The sequence below is a fragment of the Rhodnius prolixus genome, unplaced genomic scaffold, assembly GCF_049639745.1.
Source record: "Rhodnius prolixus isolate KJV_2025 unplaced genomic scaffold, Rpr scaffold_2, whole genome shotgun sequence".
NCBI classification, from domain to species: Eukaryota; Metazoa; Arthropoda; class Insecta; order Hemiptera; family Reduviidae; genus Rhodnius; species Rhodnius prolixus.
The window spans coordinates 416,019-437,912 of record NW_027411592.1 but is presented as its reverse complement, the minus strand read 5'-3'; the positions used below and the strand labels follow the sequence as shown (position 1 = coordinate 437,912).

The following is a 21,894-nucleotide window of genomic DNA, read 5'->3' as shown; positions in this document are numbered from 1 at the left end:
TTTGTGCACAGATCTAAAAAGGTAAAAGATAAAAAAAGGTTGAAAATTTTTTGGGTCATGAAATTCTGTAAAATTATGGCCGTTTATATCTCCCACCGTGAACCACGTATTCGTATGAAATTTTGTTCTCTTGTACACCTTGTTTTTCTCAATTATAAACTATAGTTATTTTGTGCACAGATCTAAAAAGGTAGAAGATATAAAGGGTTGAAAATTTTTTGGGTCATGAAATTCTGTACAATTATGGCCGTTCTATATCTCCCACTGTGAACCACGTATTGATATGGAATTTTATTCTCCTATACACTTTGTTTTTCTCAATTATAAACTATAGTTATTTTGTGCACAGATCTAAAAAGGTAGAAAATATAAAGGGTTGAAAAATTTTTGGGTCATGAAATTCTGTAAAATTATGGCCGTTCTATATCTCCCACCGTGAACCACGTATTCGTATGAAATTTTGTTCTCTTGTACACTTTGTTTTTCTCAATTATAAACTATAGTTATTTTGTGCACAGATCTAAAAAGGTAAAAGATATAAAGGGTTGAAAAATTTTTGGGTCATGAAATTCTGTAAAATTATGGCCGTTCTATATCTCCCACCGTGAACCACGTATTCGTATGAAATTTTGTCCTCTTGTACACTTTGTTTTTCTCAATTATAAACTATAGTTATTTTGTGCACAGATCTAAAAAAGTAGAAGATATAAAGGGTTGAAAAATTTTTGGGTCATGAAATTTTGTAAAAGTGTGGCCGTTCTATATCTCCCACTGTGAACCACTTATTGATATAGAATTTTATTCTCCTATACACTTTGTTTTTCTCAATTATAAACTATAGTTTTTTGTGCACAGATCTAAAAAGGTAGAAGATATAAAGGGTTGAAAATTTTTTGGATCATGAAATTCTGTAAAACTTTGGCCGTTCTATATCTCCCACTGTGAACCACGTATTGATATGGAATTTTATTCTCTTATACACTTGGTTTTTCTCAGTTATAAACTATAGTTATTTTGTGCACAGATCTAAAAAGGTAGAAGATATAAAGGGTTGAAAAATTTTTGGGTCATGAAATTCTGTAAAATTATGGCCGTTCTATATCTCCCACCGTGAACCACGTATTCGTATGAAATTTTGTTCTCTTGTACACTTTGTTTTTCTTAATTATAAACTATAGTTTTTTTGTGCATAGATCTAAAAAGATAGAAGATATAAAGGGTTGAAAATTTTTTGGGTCATGAAATTCTGTAAAACTGTGGCCGTTTATATCTCCCACTGTGAACCACGTATTCATATGGAATTTTATTCTCTTATACACTTTGTTTTTCTCAGTTATAAACTATGTTTATTTTGTGGACCGATTTAAAAAGGTAGAAGATATAAAGTGTTGAAAATTTTTTGGGTCATGAAATTCTGTAAAATTATGGCCGTTCTATATCTCCCACCGTGAACCACGTATTCGTATGAAATTTTGTTCTCTTGTACACTTTGTTTTTCTCAATTATAAACTATAGTTATTTTGTGCACAGATCTAAAAAGGTAGAATATATAAAGGGTTGAAAAATTTTTGGGTCATGAAATACTGTAAAATTATGGCCGTTCTATATCTCCCACCGTGAACCACGTATTCGTATGGAATTTTGTTCTCTTGTACACTTTGTTTTTCTCAATTATAAACTATAGTTATTTTGTGCACAGATCTAAAAAGGTAGAAGATATAAAGGGTTGAAAATTTTTTGGGTCATGAAATTCTGTAAAACTGTGGCCGTTCTATATCTCCCACTGTGAACCACGTATCGATATGGAATTTTATTCTCTTATACACTTTGTTTTTCTCAGTTATAAACTATAGTTATTTTGTGTACAGATCTAAAAAGGTAGAAGATATAAAGGGTTGAAATATTTTTGGGTCATGAAATTCTGTAAAATTATAGCCGTTCTATATCTCCCACCGTGAACCACGTATTCGTATGAAATTTTGTTCTCTTGTACACTTTGTTTTTCTCAATTATAAACTATAGTTTTTTTGTGTACAGATCTAAAAAAGTAGAAGATATAAAGGGTTGAAAAATTTTTGGGTCATGAAATTCTGTAAAATTATGGCCGTTCTATATCTCCCACCGTGAACCACGTATTCGTATGAAATTTTGTTCTCTTGTACACTTTGTTTTTCTCAATTATAAACTATAGTTATTTTGTGCACAGATCTAAAAAGGTAGAAGATATAAAGGGTTGAAAATTTTTTAAGTCATGAAATTCTGTACAATTATGGCCGTTCTATATCTTCCACTGTGAACCACGTATTGATATGGAATTTTGATCTCTTGTACACTTTGTTTTTCTCAATTATAAACTATAGTCATTTTGTGCACAGATCTAAAAAGGTAGAAGATATAAAGGGTTTAAAATTTTTTGGGTCATGAAATTCTGTACAATTATGGCCGTTCTATATCTTCCACTGTGAACCACGTATTGATATGGAATTTTGTTCTGTTGTACACTTTGTTTTTCTCAGTTGTAAACTATATTTATTTTGTGTACAGATCTAAAAAAGTAGAAGATATAAAGGGTTGAAAAATTTTTGGGTCATGAAATTCTGTAAAATTATGGCCGTACTATATCTCCCACCGTGAACCACGTATTCGTATGGAATTTTGTTCTCTTGTACACTTTGTTTTTCTCAATTATAAACTATAGTTATTTTGTGCACAGATCTAAAAAGGTAGAAGATATAAAGGGTTGAAAATTTTTTGGGTCATGAAATTCTGTAAAACTGTGGCCGTTCTATATCTCCCACTGTGAACCACGTATCGATATGGAATTTTATTCTCTTATACACTTTGTTTTTCTCAGTTATAAACTATCGTTATTTTGTGTACAGATCTAAAAAGGTAGAAGATATAAAGGGTTGAAAAATTTTTGGGTCATGAAATTCTGTAAAATTATGGCCGTTCTATATCTCCCACCGTGAACCACGTATTCGTATGAAATTTTGTTCTCTTGTACACTTTGTTTTTCTCAATTATAAACTATAGTTTTTTTGTGCACAGATCTAAAAAGGTAGAAGATATAAAGGGTTGAAACATTTTGGGGTCATGAAATTCTGTAAAATTATGGCCGTTCTATATCTCCCACCGTGAACCACGTATTCGTATGAAATTTTGTTCTCTTGTACACTTTGTTTTTCTCAGTTATAAACTATAGTTATTTTGTGTACAGATCTAAAAAGGTAGAAGATATAAAGGGTTGAAAAATTTTTGGGTCATGAAATTCTGTAAAATTATGGCCGTTCTATATCTCCCACCGTGAACCACGTATTCGTATGAAATTTTGTTCTCTTGTACACTTTGTTTTTCTCAATTATAAACTATAGTTTTTTTGTGCACAGATCTAAAAAGGTAGAAGATATAAAGGGTTGAAACATTTTGGGGTCATGAATTTCTGTAAAATTATAGCTGTTCTATATCTCCCACCGTGAACCACGTATTGATATGGAATTTTATTCTCTTATACACTTTGTTTTTCTCAGTTATAAACTATAGTTATTTTGTGCACAGATCTAAAAAGGTAGAAGATATAAAGGGTTGAAAATTTTTTGGGTCATGAAATTCTGTAAAATTATGGCCGTTCTATATCTCCCACTGTGAACCACGTATTGATATGGAATTTTATTCTCTTATACACTTTGTTTTTCTCAATTATAAACTATAGTTATTTTGTGCACTGATCTAAAAAGCTAGAAGATATAAAGGGTTGAAAAATTTTTGGGTCATGAAATTCTGTAAAATTATGGTCGTTCTATATCTCCCACCGTGAACCACGTATTCGTATGAAATTTTGTTCTCTTATACACTTTGTTTTTCTCAATTATAAACTATAGTTATTTTGTGCACAGATCTAAAAAGGTAGAAGATATAAAAGGTTGAAAATTTTTTGGGTCATGAAATTCTGTAAAATTATGGCCGTTCTATATCTCCCACCGTGAACGACGTATTGGTATGATATTTTGTTCTCTTATACACTTTATTTAATGTTAGTGTTCCGCGAGAAAAATATATATATATACATATAATTTTGTTCCGCGTCTATAAAAAGGTTATGAACCACTGGTGTAGAGACTCGTGAAGAAGTCCAAGTCAACAAAAATTAACCAAAAAGTATTTACTGAAGACGCTCAGAAAAAGGTCCTCGCCAAACCGTGGTTCGAACCATTGGTTGAATAGCCATAAAAGTGGATGATTAAATTAGTTTGATTAACGATTGAAATTGAACTAATTCGGTGATTAAAATTAAAGTTTAATTTATTTCTCAGATTTAATAATAATTTTTTTAGTTTGATTAAATTAGTTTGATTAACGATTAAATCTGAAATTTAATTGATTAAATAATTGTCATATGATTAAAATTACGATTAAATTCGCCGATTAAATTCTGATTAAAATTAAAAATAAATTTAATCAATTGAAAAATTTAATCAATTAAATTTAGAATTTAATTTTTTTTTTAATCAGTGCCCAACTCTGTCCGAGGTACCTGCCATTCTCACCGAACAAAATGTGGGCTTGTTAGGGCACGTAATTCTTCAAAAAGTCTGCGAAGTTGTCAGGAGGTGAAAGGGTGAAGTAAGGTGAAACCCTCACTTGGGAGATAAGGGATTAGGCACAAGTGGTTATCCCAGTTAAGCACCAGCAGACGTGAGTCTGTTGGTGAGCCACCGACAGATTTCGATGCGCCTTAATCTTGCGCGAACACTCACACAACTTTCTCTTACGCATGCCGATTTGTTGATGACTTACAGGCAGGCACATTTTAACAATCACCTCAAAATACCCAAATCGAATTTTCTTATATGAAATATTCAAATAAAACTTTATAGATATAAATTCAAGAGTTAGGGGAAAATGTAGAATACATTTAAAACAAAAAAATCTCAGATTCGAGTAAAATCGATCGAGTAATGTGGTACTTCGCAAATTTTTTAATCTTCTTTGATTTTGGAATTTAATCGCCCTTAATAATAAAACTCTCTGGGTCATATATTACTCGGAATGGTACTTTAGCGCGAAGAGCAGTAACCCCCTCTCCTATAAGAGGTCTTTCAATCGAAACTTATTTTTAAAAAAATGAGAAAATCTCAAAAAAATGAATATTCTTAAAATGGTAATTTCAGGGGCGAAATTTTCACATACTCTAATTTTTGCAACCATTTAATGCTCCTTTATTATATTAGTTTAGAGATTTTGAATTCCAGGATGCAGTCACGTCCTCTAGTAGGTTCCAAACTATATACAAAGTTTCAGCTCCCCCGGTTTTTAGTTTTTGAGATACAGACCACATTCTGCCAACACTACTTTTCTGGACTCAATTATCCACTACTCTTATTAAATTATGCTATTCTTACCTTATGTCCAAAATATTTTCCATAAGATCGGACGACTTTTTCGTCACACCAGTGTCATCTTTACTAGCAATAGCGTTTTCTAACATTTCTGTGTAAAATGTGTTACTTGTTTCTTTTTTTTTATTTTTATTAACGCTTGCTGCAACAATCTGCCTCACTTTCATTAAATCATTAACACTTGCAAATTTTAATTTTAAATATCTCTGTTTCAATCCTATTAAATGATTTGGCTAAAAAAAAATCAATCAATCAATAAAATAAAATGGTGTAATAAGGAAGAAAAATTTTGCGAAGCTAAATATGAACTTATTTACACGTTTAAATATATGAATTAAAAACTGAAATTTTACAATCCACTACAGCTTTCTGCATAGAACTTACAAGATCTAAATCTTCTTTAGTCACTAAATCAGCGCTTAAAATAAGGCCATCGAATTTTTTTGTAAGAAATACCGATACTTCTTGAATACATTCTTTTTTTACCAAAACCAAAAAGTAAGGACTATAGGGAATTGAAACTTTAAACCTGTTTCCATCTTCTTGAATGAAATAGTAATCTACAGCGCTTATCAATCTTTTATCCTCATCTAATATTTCTATCTGAAACGAAAATGAGAATTTAAAGATTCAATTATACAAAAGAGAGTATTCATATTCAAAAGATTTTTTTTTTATTATACATGTTATGAATCAAATCATGCTGCAGTTACCACCTTCAAGGAAATTCAAGCTCTAAATAATTGTAGAGAACTGTTCAACTTTTTCTGGTGACTGATTCATAATTTACAGGGAAGAAAGATTATTTCTAATTTCAGTTATTTATGCTTTGCCTTGAAGATTGGTAAGTCTGCTAACCGAAGTATAAGCTCTGAAATTGATCTATTTATTCCCTAGGTCGTAAGCAAGGCATTCTCAATAACGAGTTTTTTTAAGCAATATATTGAAGATGGATAAGATAAGCAAACTAATTTACTAAATGCTGTCCTAACCTTTCGAATAAACTTTAATAAATCTAATTCATCTGTGTTAAGGAAAACAAATTTTATTGAAAAATAATGAAAATTGAGGTTTACATTTCTCAATTGAAAAGTGAAGTCATTTCTTCACAAAACTTGACCAATCAGCGAATGTGCTCCTAACCAACCATTACTTTGTATTCCAAAATTCACCTAAGATTTGACCTCTAGAGAAAATTGAATGAAATCGAAACTAGAGAAATATGAGTACACACCCTGAGTATTCTAGTAATAGCGTATCGACAGTAAAAATAGGATAGAATTCCTTGAGCGCACAAAACTCTTTGAAGAAGAAGCTACTTCTAAGAGGTTTTTAGATATTTTGAACACCTGTATTTCTGGAGGTGACAGTTAAAACAGCAGTAAAAAATTTTTGTGTATGTGCTTTTCTTATTAATGTTAAATCCCAATGATATGTTACATATTAAACTTACTGAATGTATGTTAATTAGAAAACCAATTCTCTCTTGATGATCACTAATTCTGCAGAAACCATACTTTGCATCAATATTATCGCTTAAATTGGCTTGCCTTAGGCGAAAGTCTGTTGAATCCTCACTAATTGGTGACAAAGCATAATATAATAAAATCTTTTAATATTTAACTAGAAAAAAATGAAAGGATACATCATAATTAAATTTAAGAAAAACGTATTTTACCTTAGTCCTGTCTGCCCTTTGGAGCCAGAATTTAAGCGAGTATTAAGTTGACGAACCATGTTTCTTAGTTTCAAATAATTTAATTTCTTTAATAACAATAAGTATATAATGTATTAAGTCTTAATAATTTCTAAAAATATTCCTATTCAAAGCTGAGGTAAAAGTAATAAGATCCTTCAATTATTGGAACAGGTAATTATCATTAGACTCGAACTCCAAACTTCATTGAATTCTTCAGATAAACTAAACAACATTAGGAACGCTTAATACTGTTTTTCTTAAGGTGCACCCGACAAAACACAGAATGTGTCAGCTTGCTGGATTCTAGCAAATACAAATACATAACCACAACGCAGATTTTAGTTAGGCGGGCGCGGGAAAGCCATCATCTGTTTCAAGGAAACCTTATGAAAGGTAAATTGCCAGAGAGCTTGAAGCGTCCAGCTGTCAATGTTTGAACTGAAGCCAAGACCCAGACACCGATACGATACTTATATTGAATCACTAAGTGGTTAAATCTGTACAAAAGTGTAGTTTTAGCTGCAAATTTTATGTACTTGTTGAAGTGGCTAGAGGCTTTTACTTAGCAAAAAGCTATTGGTAATTTTCTTATGATACATGAAATCAAGTATAAGTGATATATATGTAATAGATTTTTTTTTTTTTAAATTATTAAAAAAGGGAATCCTGAGGGGTCTTAACGAAACTTTCATTTTCTTTCGAATCCACAGATCTATATTTTTGTTTTATGTATTTGTTAGCAGTTTGTTGTTTTGATGTTTCTCGACATGATGCCTACTCGTATACCACCAACCACAGGTATTTTTAAAATTCTTAATATTTATTTTTTAACCCTTTGTACTTATGTGAATCTCACCCTCCACTCAATGAATTGACAAACTATGTGTCGATTGAGAGTCTCAATTTTATTCAGATCCATCAACATAAATATCAAAGACATATACCAGAAATTAAATATAAGATAATTCTAGCTATGTTTTAGATATTAACGAAAACGTGACGATGAGTTAGATTTTTAGCGTTGGTATTCTTCTTGGATGCGTATTTTCTTGTATTAATTAAGTAGGTTAATAAATAATCTGGCTGTATAGCGAAAGCCAATGCCAAAGAAAAAATCTTGCTATAAATGTAACAAAACAAACCCAGCGAGTTGCTAGTTTCCCAATTACCAAAAAAGATCCAAGTGCTCCTGATAATTGATTGAATGTTAGATATATGATTCAGTTTTTTATTCAACTTTTTTCAGAAAATCTGTTAGGTCTGTCGTGGAACGACAGTGCTTGGATACCAATCTTGAATCCATCAAATGTTATGGACTATTTTTCTGAAAGAAGTAATCCTTTTTATGACCGGACATGTAATAATGAGATTGTTAAAATGCAGCGATTAAGTTTGGATCAATTGAAGTACGTTAAATTTTTTGTTTTTATTTATTTTTTATAATTATTACTATTAAAATTTATAGTTAATTTTTTTAAATTGTAGCAACATGACTGGATTAGAATTTGTTCTTCTGCATGTTCAGGAACCTATTTTGTATGTAATAAGAAAACAGCAACGCTACAGCACAACTCACGTTACACCAGTGGCAGATTATTACATAATTGCTGGCACGATTTACCAGGCACCTGATTTGGCGTCGGTGCTTAATTCCAGGATTGTAAGCAAACAATTTTTGTTTAGCCGAACCTAACAAAGATATTCTGAATGTGTTGTAACAATGCAAGACATACAAATTTACTACTTATTTGAACTTGTAAGCAAATAAAGACTAATACCAAGTTATAAATAATTTATAACTCTTGACTAAATAGTCAAAAAACTAAAAAGAAGACCGTGAATTTTTTGCCCAACACTGTTTTAATCCCTAATAAAGTATTTTGCTAATTGGTGTAAAAACAAGATTAGCGTTTTTAATATTAGGGATAATTTTCCTTACAAGTTGAGAGGATCTACCACGTAAATAGCTGAAAAAATAAATAAGTTGGGGCCTGCAGAATTTTCATACGAGAAAATCGTGTGAGATTTACACAAGTTTTTAATTAGTTTAATAAAAAGTGCCCCTAGCCATTATCCTGCGCAGCATCAGTGCCTCCAGTATTCGAAAGAAAAATAACAAGTCTGCTTATTAGAATATGGTGAAGCAATCGTATACTACACCATCACCGAGCGCGCTAGCACAAATTAGCCCCAGTTGTGCTCCTGTGTGGCCTTGCTTTTCCTTCTGTTTGTAAAAGAGATTTTTTTTTTTTAACACAAACTTCAAATTCGCATTGACCTCGAAGAAGTGAAATTATAGGCTATGAAAAAAAAGCTTTTTTATTTTCCTCGGCCATGAATGGGGAAAATTTTGTTTGTCAGTTTCTTCACTTTTCTTTAAAAATATTCCTCATTTTTATTTATTTATTTATTTTCAAGAATACCGACTTTTCCAACTGTTCAGGACATTTGGTACCAACTAGGCGCCCACTTAAGTGTTAATTCTTCAATTTCATTCAAAGCTGTTCGATATTCATTTTTGGGATGACGACCTATACAAGACAGAAAGATTTACATCAGATTTTAATCCCAACTACTTATTTGCATTGTACATTTTAAATAAATAAGAGTATAGGTTAGAAGAAAAATTAATTGGCTGTGGTTTATACTTATATAACTAAACAATATGTATGTATACAGATGTCAGCAGTCCACCATTTACAGTCAGCGTTTGAAGAAGCTAGTTCATATTCTCGTTACCACCCTTCTAAAGGATATTCGTGGGAATTGAAAGTGTCAGACAAACCAACCAAGAAAGAGAACAGCAAAGAAGAGCCTAGTTCTCTATTCCAGAGGCAGAGAGTGGATATGCTGCTGGTAGAGCTTACCAAGAAGTTTCCCATTCCCACTGCACCCCCTCCGGCGGCTCCAGTCAAAACCACTTCTGAAAGTAAATGTTTCTTATTTATTAATTCAAAAATCAAAATTGTTATTTCAATTACATAACAAAAAATTATCGGTCATGTCTGAGTACAATTGTCGTTTTCTGTTTGTTGTTTAATTCAAAATCTTTCTTCTTTCGTGGGTTCTGAGGAATTAGGCTGTCGTGATTTCTTCTTTTAGCGATGAGGAGATTTATTCCCGCCACATCCTCCTCAATGCTCACCAAATTTATAGAGGATGCTCTTCGAAATTATAGAGCAAGCCTCTCCAAGTATTTTTGGAAGAGAGGTCTGGTATGACCACTCTCTGGGATGTATGCACCATTTCCGCCAGTATTCTAAAAACGGTATCAAAGGTGGATCATGGCTCCCACGATCTCTAAAGAAATACCAGAGAAGAGGAAAGCCTGCAATATGAGGTACCTCCGGCGAGATGTATCTGGTTTGAACACCTGTGAATTATTTAGGTTCTTTTGGGAAGCTCCAAGAGGAGAGGGGAGTCTGCAGATTAGGAGGATAAATACCACTCCATAATCAAGAGAAGTTACTACATCTTCTGAGTCCGCATTAATCGTACGAACTCTGCAGTTCCTATATATTATGTAAGCCCTACAGGGTTCCAGTATTGAGTGTGCTGCTAGAGTGGGCACCATGGTATCCGAGTGGTTAGAGGCGCAGCCCACAAAACTAAAATGCGGTACTTAGTTCTATTTCCAGCCTGGGCATTGAATTTTATTTAATGTGTTATTAAAAAAAACAAAACAAAAAAGGAAACTGTTAGCTAACCCGCCTCAGACCACGAGATCTGTTTTATAGTTGGGCATAAAGCCCTCCTGAAATAATAGGCATTACTTTTTTCATTTCCTCTTCATAAAACCACATAATTTTTGCATATACATACATGAAAGCCTTGTGGTCCATTACCTTATCATTATTATTTTTAGATCTGGAAATCAAATCTGAACCAAGAGAAGTTAAGACTGAAAAAGTCGATTCACCATGTATGAAGCCTCCACCAGAAAAGAAGCCACGGTTAAATTAAATTTCTGAAATATTAAAATATTTAATGCCAAGTGTGAATGTCGTGTAAGATTCTAATTTTAAAAAATTATAAAATTACATTCAATTTTATTGCATTAAGATTTTCATTATTGAACTGATTTTTTTTTTTAACCTACTTGGTCGAACTGGCAAAATCTTATTAATCGATATTGTGACCTTTTCTCAGGAAAATAATATCTAGGGATTTCAAGAAAGAGCAAACAAGTGTACTACTAAAATAAATAACTTTAGGACGCACTTAAGAAACAAAAAATCCTAAAAGGTAAATTTTTAACAGTACTTCATAAAAATTTTAACGACATCCAAGTCAGGAGATTATAGGAAAGTTTTCAATACTTTGCGTGAATTATAAATGCACCTTTCCCTGACTAAATGAGAGCAGTGCCTACATACGATCTATGAATTGACACAAAATGAAATTTTCTTTTATACTGAGTTTTCTTGCACAGGTCATTCAATTCATTTTCAGTGAATTATATTAAATTTCACATCCACTACCCTTCAAACTAGTATTGGAACTATACAATTTCGAAAACAATTTTTTCAGAAACAGTACTTTAAGAATGGGCAGAAATCATCAGAAACTGAAAGCTTGTAAAACGCTTGCCAGTCAGAGATGTAATAAAAAATTAGGGAGGGCTACAAAATAATAAAAAGAAGTATTCATATTAATAAAGTGCATCTGAATCACAAACCCTAAAAAGCAAATCGACTGAATTATATGAATTACTTAAAAATTGCTTGTACCTGTTACAACTAATTGACTTTTTTAAATAAATAGTTTGTTTATTCTTTCATATTTATTTTTTACAGTTTATTTTGTTCAGTCGCCGCTGTTTCATTTTCACTGGGAGACACTAATGCCTGCTTACATATGTTACTATATCTCACTCTTTTTATACGTTTGCTGCAGCCAACCTGAACATTTCTGTCTAGAGTGTAAATGTTATTGAAAATAAACATATTCTAAGAAGAAAAAAAAAATTTGCTATTAATGATTAATACCATTAATTTTATTATTCTTTAATGCTTAAATAACCTTCACTCCTGAAAGGTAAATAATGCAAATTTTGCTGGCAAAAATTTGAATATACTGAAACGGGCGAGTTTGCCAAATTGCTGTCTTCTATTCAAAAAAGTATTCGCAATCAATCTTCTAGCAAATGTCTAAAATGATTTAATACTTTTGAAAAATAGTGTTGCGATTTAGTTTCTGCTCATGCGTTATCTTCATTATGAACATCCTCAGAAGATCACATGAAGTTCTGTGAGAATTGTAATTTAGTATTTTTTTTCTTCCTCCCATTAATGTGGTCAAGATCTTTACCTGCAAATACACAATAAACTATAATCATCTTTTCGTTTTTAATTTTGAAATGGATGAGTTCATCTAAGAGATCCCAGCCAATACCAAAATTGTTTATAATTCCTAAGACCTTCGAACGATTTGGCCAGGGTTCCGCGATCCAGGTACCCCGAGCTCAAACTTTTTCTGTAAACTGTAAAATAATCTGCGAAGTGTGATTCGATCGCTGGATAGAATCGTTAATTTTATCCGTCACGGCTCGCGTGTATTTTATATTTCTGACTGGTATCGGATTTTATCTATCATCATTGGGTTATTCATTAGATCTCATTTATTTAAATAGTAAAAAGTTTTAATGTATCTTGTGGCATCTGCTCTCTCTCTCTCTCTCTCTCTCTCTCTCTCTCTCTCTCTCTCTCTCTCTCTCTCTCTCACTCACTCACACTCTCTCACTAATGCTAATGAATTGGAAGGCATTTTAATAGATGTGCTCTCCTAAAAGAATTTAGACCAAGATGGTTAAACAAGTTAATTTGTTAACAGTTGAACTTGTGGACAATTTGAATAGTAATTATTTAAATCTATGCTTACTGAATTTCTTTAGTTATCAGTCATACTTATTTTTACTATTAGTTATTTAATTTTTGAAAGTATTGCTATATTTTTGCCAATTTTTTCCACCATAACTGTATCAAACCATCAACTGCGTCGATGGTCTGTCGACAATGGCATGAAGTCAAACATTTATTTATGTTAGTCTGGATCAGTTAATCATGAAAAATAAATTGACTGTTATTTTTAATAGATTTGATTAAAGAAAAAATTATTATTAATTAATACATCCGTTTTCAAAAGAAAAAATTAACCTTATTTGGTTAGGAAAACTGTCTGCGGGGTTTGGCGTACTTTTGCAATAAAGTAATGTAAAACTACTACCCTTGGATTTAAATTTGAATTCGACAATAAACAAGGCAGATTTCAGGTAAAAAAAGGAGCGAATAACTAATGCAGGCTTACAAACAAATCAAAACCTAATTAAAATGTAATCTAATCTTATCAAATATTATATTTCAATTCTCTCAATTTAAATTGATCAACAGAAAACATAAAAAAATTGAACTGTATAAAAACTTTTAAGAAGTAACATACTATTATAAAGCAAAACAAAATGTTGGTGATTTAGAGATAGATGAATTTATTTTTGATTATTTTTCTGTAATGCTAAGTAATCTAGTTACAAGGTGGACTGAGTGTCCACCTAATTTTACCTCTTCGAAGGCCAATGCAAATTCTAAATTTATTTAAAAAACAAAGGGGGACGTTTCTTCTTTAACCCTCTTGCAGGGATAAGGCATTGATTTGTAAAACTTGAATTACATTATTGTTTGGCCCCAAGCGAACTTTAGGGCAATTTTACCTTAGAAACATTAGCATGATACCGAAATAAACACAGCAGTCTACTACCTCTAGTTCCTTGGACTTATAGGTCGAAAACTCTTACTATTAGTGCTTACTATTAGAAACAGGCTTTATTTAGGAAAAATGATCCCGGAAGGATATTCCAGCCTTAACGCCCGTAGTCTGAGGGGAAATTGCTCTGGTACCCATGAATATTAGAAGAAGCATTTAGAAAAGTGTTTCAACTGCTGTAAAAACAAATCACTTTTATTATTATTATTAGTAGTAGTAGTAGTAGTTATAGATACCAAGAAACGTCGCCATCTTCTATATGACCATAATGATTGGAATATATTGCTTTTACTAGAAGTTCCATTTTCTTAAGTACATTTGGCAGTTCTTCGTCTAATCTTGAATCACACGTGAATGCATATGTGCCTGGTTCAAATCCTGGTGCACCTGTCCATGACAAAATGGCTATTAATTCAGTACAACTTGAAAAATCAAATCAAATTGAAAATATTTTTCTAAATTAATTACCTTGAACATCCTGAATGTTTTCCCAGCGTGTCAGTGCCTCTTTCACTGAACTGTAAATGTCTAAATACTCACTAGCTTCAATCTGCTCATCTATTGCAGCCTTTTCAGATGATGTTAGTAAGTTCCATCTATGGAATATGCCTTTTAATCGATCATCTGTAATCATTTTAACAAATGATTTTTTAAATTAATGTTTATAAAAAAGTAAAAGTTTTAGCATTTATTTTCAGAGAGAGAGAGTGATAATATATCGAGTTACACAGATCATTAGTTGGCACTTTTTCAATAGTTCTAAGCCACTCGACTAATATAAATAAATTTTTGTCATTCGTCTGTGTACAAGAAAATATTAACACAAATAAATATAAAGTTAGAGTAACTAAAATAGGGCGATATTGTTGATACGTATTTCATTGTAATGATATCTACAAAACCACTACACATTTATGAGTATTTAGCAATGTATGCTTTTTTTAGACGTTTCTATTTATTTCTATTAAGAATAGCTAAAAGTCAGCTCTTGGGTTCAAATTTTATCACAAATACCTGTAATCATTAAAGGTAAAAGAGCTTCACTCATTCGTTCCCGCCATCTTCTACTTGTAATCAGGGATCTATGAATTTTTTCGCGGTACGTGCATAAGTGCAATTTATCACAATATATGCATTTAGAAAACATTTTTTCAAATAGAATGTTCATTTAAATAATGAGTGTTTTGTTTAATTTCAGATGTAAAATATTCTTTAACAGAGGTTAAAGTCCCTAAGTAAGTAAGTAAATATTCTGAATTGTTATTTTTATGTTTTAATATCTGAGGCAATTTACAAAGGATAATTTGGCAACATCATCAAATGTACCGGTAAAATAATTATTATAATAAATAATTTAAACAAATAGTAATAAGTAATTATTTAAGATGTAAAGCGGAAAATGTTGTAATATGTCAAATTAGGGGTAAAATTAGGTTGAATATAACGTTTTTAACACGTTCTGTTTACCACTCCAATTGACAGTGTATTGTGAACCTAAATAATGCTAGATGTTTTTTGTTTGGATTTAGAATCTTCAATTTAATTATGTATGTTTTAAGCAATTTTTAATTTGTGGTTGGGTTCACAGTTTTAGATACCACGTTGAATTTATCCGTTATTCGTACATGCTTTCTTCAACTCTGATCAGTGCCGGATTTTTATTACTTTTTATAGGCTACATTATTGGTTTGGTGTAGAGAATCTAACAAACACTAACGAAGTTTCTGTTTATGCTACGAAGCGTAATTCCCTATTTCACTCCGTTGAATCAACCTCTTATGATGGAGGCAAATATGTATCCAAAAAAAGACAGAATTACATAAAGGATATAAAGTTCTAAAATGGATAAAAAACAAACAACCAAAAAAAAAAGAAAAGGATCGTTTATATGATTTGATAACTGTCTTCGAATAATTTACGTTCGGAGCTATCACAATCTTGGTCCTCATTTCATTGCTACTCTCAAACATTCTGGTAAAAATACTCACCGACTTTCTCTAATTACTATTCTCAAGGTTTCTTTCAAATTTAGAATTTTAACTAAACTTTCTTTCTTTACTCTTAAAAAGATTTTTAAAAGAGAAGAAGAAAAAAAAAGTCGTTCAAGAGAACATCCGTCTAGCGATTTTCTTTTGACCAAAAATGCACACCAAGTCTCTTGTGGCTGAGGTACCGTGGGCTACAGGCTCCGTCTAATTTCTAATTCTTCTTACTCAAAACTTTCCCAACATGGGTATTTAATCCATGGTAATATACTAACTGTACGGTTCTGTAGTTCTTGAAGAGTAGGGCCAGGCCATTCTCAATAGTATTTTCCAAACTTGTTGGTAATTCGCTTTCTGGAATCTTTTTCATACTTTTTTTTCACATCATTCTACCATTTTAGCTACTTGGTTCTTGCCTTCCATTCATGGCCTTACTTTGACAGCTTTTCTTTCTACAAGCACCATTAGTGCCCTAGCCATCTTAACCTTCCATCCTTTATAAAGGCGATTATGTTTTGCTATCCAAAAAGTTCATGGTTTCTTTGAATTAAATATTCTCCATCCATATATTTGAGAATCTTTTCATTCTCCTTGTTTAGCGCCCAAGAATCACTCACTGGCTTAGGTCACCTAGGTCTGATTAGTTTTGTACACAATTACATTTGCTTCTGTGACAGATTTTTGAGCCTCAAAGTTTCAAAGGGGCGTAAAAGCAACTATTACCTGCCGCAATTCTCTCTTTTCTATCTGCAGCCACGCTAGGTACTTAAAGCTGGTACTAGTACTATTAGAAAAAAACACCTAATAAAACCTGCAAAAACTTTAACCAACCAACTTTAATATTTATAACAATTACAATAGTATTTATAGCATTAAGAGGATATCCAGTATTCCCATGTTGGCTACCACAAGCTTAGATTTGTAGAAGCATTTTCAGTAAATATTATGTTATATAAACGCAAATTTCTTATTACACTAATAAGAAATTTTAAGATACGTAACAACTGTCGTATGGCGAAAGCCAATGTCAATAAATTACAAACACCCAAAGCTTTACGAAGTATACTAATGTAACTGTTTGCAGCGCCAGAAGAAGAAGGAGCCTGCCAGTTGTCACAGTAAGCGGGACATACTATGACATTGGATATGATGTGGTAAGAGATATCATCTGTTTGCTTAGTGAATTAACAGCTAATGAGCCCAGGCCTTGAGACCGGTCAAAGCAGTCGATTAGAGAAACATAATCCACGCGGTGAATAAATTCGCTGTTCAATGAACCCTTAAGTTCTTCACTTTCTACAACATAAACTAATACTAAACTAACCAACAGCCAAATAGAAAAAATTCCCGCTTAAAACATCGAGCTCAAAGAGAATTACAAAAATATCGCATCCTTCAGACTACACGATATTCTATCACCCCTCTCACAATTGGTTCTGGCTGCACTACCTTAACTCACTGACAACACTGAAAAACACTCACAATAACATTTTCTTCTAGCTGCAATGCGCCAAGAAGATGGCACATTATACAATAGTAAACAGAAAAAGAGGAAGCGTTACCAGGCTTCTCAACTAAATATTTGGCCTCATAATAAGCCCAAGAGCACTATTATTCCGAACAATACTCTCAGAATCTTGACAGTTGCTAACTGCATCATCTCGACTAAACGGCCATCAATAAGCTTCCTTTCTGATCATCTAAAAATTCTACGACACCTGCGCTGCATAAAGCATTCATATTTTTATTACTTACTTTTATAATGCAATTCTATACCTCGTTTACTTCCTAATCAACTTGAAATTTGAATTGAAAAACCCGGAGAATCTTATTTGCCTTCATCTTATGCCCTATATTTCCACTCCTCTTTTCGGCAAAATATTTGAGAAACGACTCCAACTATTAATCACCATTATTCAAAGTTCTTTGATATTCCCAGACTATCAGTTCGGTTTATTTAAGAACTATTCACAGTTCAATCATCTGGAAAGGGTTGGACATTCCAAAAAAGAGAATACTTTTCGTAGAGTGTCCCCTGACAAGATCTGGCTCCTAGAGCTTCTTTACAAATTATGACTGATTCTCCTTTTTAATTAGCCTTTAATTCTTTATTCTTCTTTTACCTAGAAAGTATTTGTGTATATTTGTTGTTAGACTAGACTTAAAAGACCAACTTTAACAACAGATTTCGATCCTGTAAACATGTTCATTATACCTCTTTCCCAACCACGGTTTCTTATATATTGTTACTGTTGATAGGGAAGAACATTCGCCTCTCTCATACAAAAAGTAATCGCTGGGCACGTAGCTTTAAACAAGATTTACTTTCAATGTTATGAGACAGTAAAAGGCAAAAACATTTACGAGTGCTGTTTGGAGTCGACGCAGAAGTGTTACCCCCATTACCTCAGAGAGCTACAAGGAATGGCAGACGGAGCAAAAGTTCCTTTCTTCAAGGTACTCCCCATCTAAAGTATAACGTTCAATTTCAGTTTTTATTTCACGACTATCTTGTTCCTAATTATATCAGTACCCCGGAAGTACACAACACTAAGTCCATTTTTTCAAAATTTATTTTTTTAATGTTTCTAATAAAAAAATTCTTTTTTTATTACCGAACCATCACTTATGGTGCATCTACGTATGTTACTTATTATCGACCAAAGATTTAAGCGAAATAACTACCGTGGGCTTATGAGTATGAAAAAAACCGCGAAAAAACTCTTTCATTTGCTCTCCTGTAAAAAATTTAAAATGTGACATAGGGTTGTGTGCCTCCGGGGTACTGATATATTCTAAAGGTAAAAAATTATTGTTTTCATCTCAAGTTCCTGATTAGGGACAAATTCAAAATTCATGAAAGGATGATGTCAACTTTACTTCACTGCCCCAGATTCAATTTCTTCTTTATATGATGAGGCGCGGCTCCCTGTTGTCTTCTAGGAGATGAACTAAAGAAAGTGTGTACAAAGCCATACTTCTGCTGCTTTGTAAGCAGCCATACTCTTACTATAAAAAAAGTGTGCTGAGACATGCAAATTTATCTAAAGACTTTGTTCTCTGTTGGAGGACGGACCAATGCAGAATGCACTAACGGATCCGAGACAGCCCTGTCTTACAGGGTATTTTAAGTGATAAGCTGACTATATCGCTGCTAGAGTAAGAGAAAGTAAAAGAAAACAAAAGAAAAAAGTTATGTAGTGAGAACTAACATACAACACGTTTATGTTATGTTACATCATTAATAACTGCAATATTTTGATTGCTTATTTACGTATTTTTATTTTCTAGTTATTTTTGTTTCACTTGGATGATGTTCTTCCAAATGTTCTCAAACAACATATTAAACATTTATACAGTTCAGGTTGCAGTTCAGTGTACTTAAATAACAAGGAAGAGGTAATTTGCATCTTTAAGTAGAGAATTTGTCGCGAATTAAATATAGTTTTAATTATTCCCTGCATTTACAGAAACTATTGGGACACACAATTGATGCGCACAAAATATTTTTAAACAATCTATATGTAGTGAGAGGAGAGGTAACTGAGTGTATTCCACATGAGGTGTTCACAGCATTGTGTTATCCCGGACTCCTGCCCGGTAGCATAATGGGATACAATTCTCACGGTCTCCTCTACACTGTAAACTTTCTTCATGCAAGTCACCTAAACCCTTGTGGTATACGTAAGTATATCTCTTATAATTTCAAATATGCTGGAAAGAAGCTGTTTCATTGGACGCATTAACTATGTCACAGGGTACTGAGTTTTTTGTTTTTCCAAATTTTCTGTACTCTATTTTCCTTTAAAGAACGATATAGTTCTGTTTCCAAATGTTTGTCGATAGCAAAAAGAAATGTTCTGATAAAACACTCCTTATTTTGTCAAGTATCGAGTATCTTTAGGGATTGAAACGGATGATGGTGTCCAGGTACACCAATAACAAAAAAACTCACTAGCAATCGTCTGAGGATTTTTTTTTTCAGAATTTTAGATAGTAAATGTCTGGGTATGCTGAGCATATTGCTATTGACCTATTGCTGTGTTAATGACCAATAGATTAGGTTAATGACCAACGGGCACGAGCCCAAAAAAAAAGAAGGGCAGAGGCACGTCATTCAGACATTTTGTCCAAGTCCACTTTTCTTGAAATCGTGGTACCAGACTAGAAGAACTCCTTGGTAGAAGGCAACTCAGAAGTTTGTTAGTATAAATTTTTAGTTGAAACCAAGAATTTAGTGACAATAATACAAAGATTAACTAGCACGGCAAACAGTGATCTATTCCTTTCGATCCATTTTGACGCTTTCGTTTGGAAGCAATGGTATCCTTGAAGAGGAATGCTGAGGTTGCAAGTATAAACAGAAGCATAAGTCTCTATCACATAGTACCATAGAGGTTGTAAACATTATTCTACACACGAATAAAAAATACCAAAATCCGATCAATTTTTAGTAAATGAATTTAGATAGTTCAAGATGACCTAGAATGACTTTACAGCATATTGTGAGGCATGTGTGCTGAACTATGTGAGAATAGGGTTATTAATTAATTATTTCGTTTACTTCTTGCCTGAGAAATTGGCAACCAGTAATTACTGATTTCAACATATTAGGATGATCAGTTGTAAAAATTAGAAGCTTTTTTTTCCCCAGTAAACATTTATTTTGAAAGGGACTTCAAATACTTAACAAAGTTATGTTTAATTACAGCCAGGACAATCATTGCTAGAGCTTTATTAGTAGCAGATTCAGTTCTGTCAGTGAGGGCGGCCCTGCGATGTTCCGGCCATGGTTTAGCCGATGCTTTGTCAGTGAATTTTGTACTCTTACAAAAAAAAGGTTTTGATTTCTTTTACAATATTGAGGCTTCGCCTTCTTATCCTCCGAGAAAGGAATCTGAGATCAATTTAGCAACAATGACACAACAATATTATACTCATTGTAATAGGTGAGTTATTTTTTCATAATGTTTTCAAGTGCTTATTAAAAGAAATTTTGCAGTCATGGTTAATGTTTGTCAGTTTCCAGCGATTGTCTATTCCAGAAAATGATCTTTTACAAACAGCATGCAGGGCGAGAGCAGACACTTTACAAAATATGGCTAAGCCAAAGAGCAAACAAGATGTAATCAACGCATTGGGAGATTTTTCAGACGATAGTTATAAAATCTTCACCGATTTTGATGAAAGAGTGATCACAATTGCTGTAAGTAAGTAAAAAATTTAATTTCTCTGTTCATGATGTGCAGAGCCATTTCTAACGTGATGCGCAGTGCGTTAGCCTGGTGCCAGGCTGATTGCCAGCAAAGCAATTCTTACTATTATGAGCAAGGGTTCCTAGGCGTCTATGTCCTGGCGGCAGATGGTATATCTATATATATTATTTCAGATCTAATGACTGTTTTGTTAATGACTGTATTGAAATAATATTTTTAATAAATATTATTTTCCAACCCAGTAGGGTTCGACAATGCACATAAAAAACAGTTCAATAAAAGCACATAGTAGTTTGTAAAATATATTGAGGAAGCCTGTTGAAGGCTTTTCTTAGCTCACCACTGCATGTTAAGTAATACTGTGTCGGTATCTCACCTGAAATCTTTGCGTTAACATTTTCCTCTTTCATTTGTAACAAAGTGGGAAGGAAGATGATCTATTTGTGGTATTACAGTTGCGCTTATTTGTTATTCTTTTGGCTCAATATTTGTCAGGGAAGGAGTTGCAAGTGAAAGAGAAGTACTGGGTATCTTGGAATTTGAACATCTGGTTGCTGAGCAATTTTAACAATTATCTTGTTTTATAGTTATCATCGATTTAATTACAAGAACGATGACCATGTACGTGGACAATCCAAGGACGTCAGAGCCCACCACTATAATATCTTTGGACAATAATTAATATTGCCAGTAAATAAATAGAATTTGAGTAAGTAGAAAAAACGAATGCAAAACGAAGTTTGTGAAATCAGAAATCTTACCGCCCTGTAGTAAATAAAATTCAACAAAAATTACTTTATGAACAATTTACAAATAAACATTAGCTAAATCAAGAA

At 32.6% G+C, this 21,894-nt stretch overlaps 3 protein-coding genes across 4 annotated transcripts in view; 1 reads left to right on the top strand and 2 right to left on the bottom strand.

The window, feature by feature from the left end:
- PolE1 (DNA polymerase epsilon catalytic subunit 1) overlaps positions 1 to 7,864 on the bottom strand; it is a 36,375-nt gene extending 28,511 nt beyond the window's left edge. The window contains exons 1-4 of one of the 2 annotated variants that reach the window (XM_074117153.1): positions 7,078 to 7,864; positions 6,853 to 6,976; positions 5,784 to 6,002; positions 5,403 to 5,632 (exon numbers count right to left, since the gene is read on the bottom strand). In XM_074117153.1, the coding sequence (XP_073973254.1) occupies positions 5,403 to 5,632; positions 5,784 to 6,002; positions 6,853 to 6,976; positions 7,078 to 7,136 (632 nt within the window). In that variant the 5' untranslated portion in view covers positions 7,137 to 7,864. The remainder of the gene's footprint in view (positions 1 to 5,402; positions 5,633 to 5,783; positions 6,003 to 6,852; positions 6,977 to 7,077) is intronic. The other variant, XM_074117152.1, reaches the window with a different exon arrangement.
- Position 7,865: 1 nt separating this feature from the next.
- LOC141450033 (beta-alanyl-dopamine/carcinine hydrolase-like) lies at positions 7,866 to 21,894 on the top strand. The gene is made up of 13 exons (XM_074120032.1): positions 7,866 to 7,896; positions 8,345 to 8,504; positions 8,584 to 8,758; positions 9,778 to 9,954; positions 11,313 to 11,343; positions 15,056 to 15,092; positions 16,927 to 16,996; positions 18,102 to 18,299; positions 19,134 to 19,241; positions 19,313 to 19,526; positions 20,554 to 20,791; positions 20,865 to 21,052; positions 21,646 to 21,894. The coding sequence occupies exons 1-13, from the start codon at positions 7,866 to 7,868 to the stop codon at positions 21,738 to 21,740; spliced, it is 1,722 nt and encodes a 573-aa protein (XP_073976133.1). The 3' UTR covers positions 21,741 to 21,894.
- Positions 11,847 to 15,183, bottom strand: LOC141448669 (uncharacterized). The gene is made up of 4 exons (XM_074117178.1): positions 14,872 to 15,183; positions 14,326 to 14,481; positions 14,094 to 14,244; positions 11,847 to 12,408 (listed from the first exon to the last, which is right to left on the bottom strand). The coding sequence occupies exons 1-4, from the start codon at positions 15,023 to 15,025 to the stop codon at positions 12,405 to 12,407; spliced, it is 465 nt and encodes a 154-aa protein (XP_073973279.1). The 5' UTR covers positions 15,026 to 15,183; the 3' UTR covers positions 11,847 to 12,404.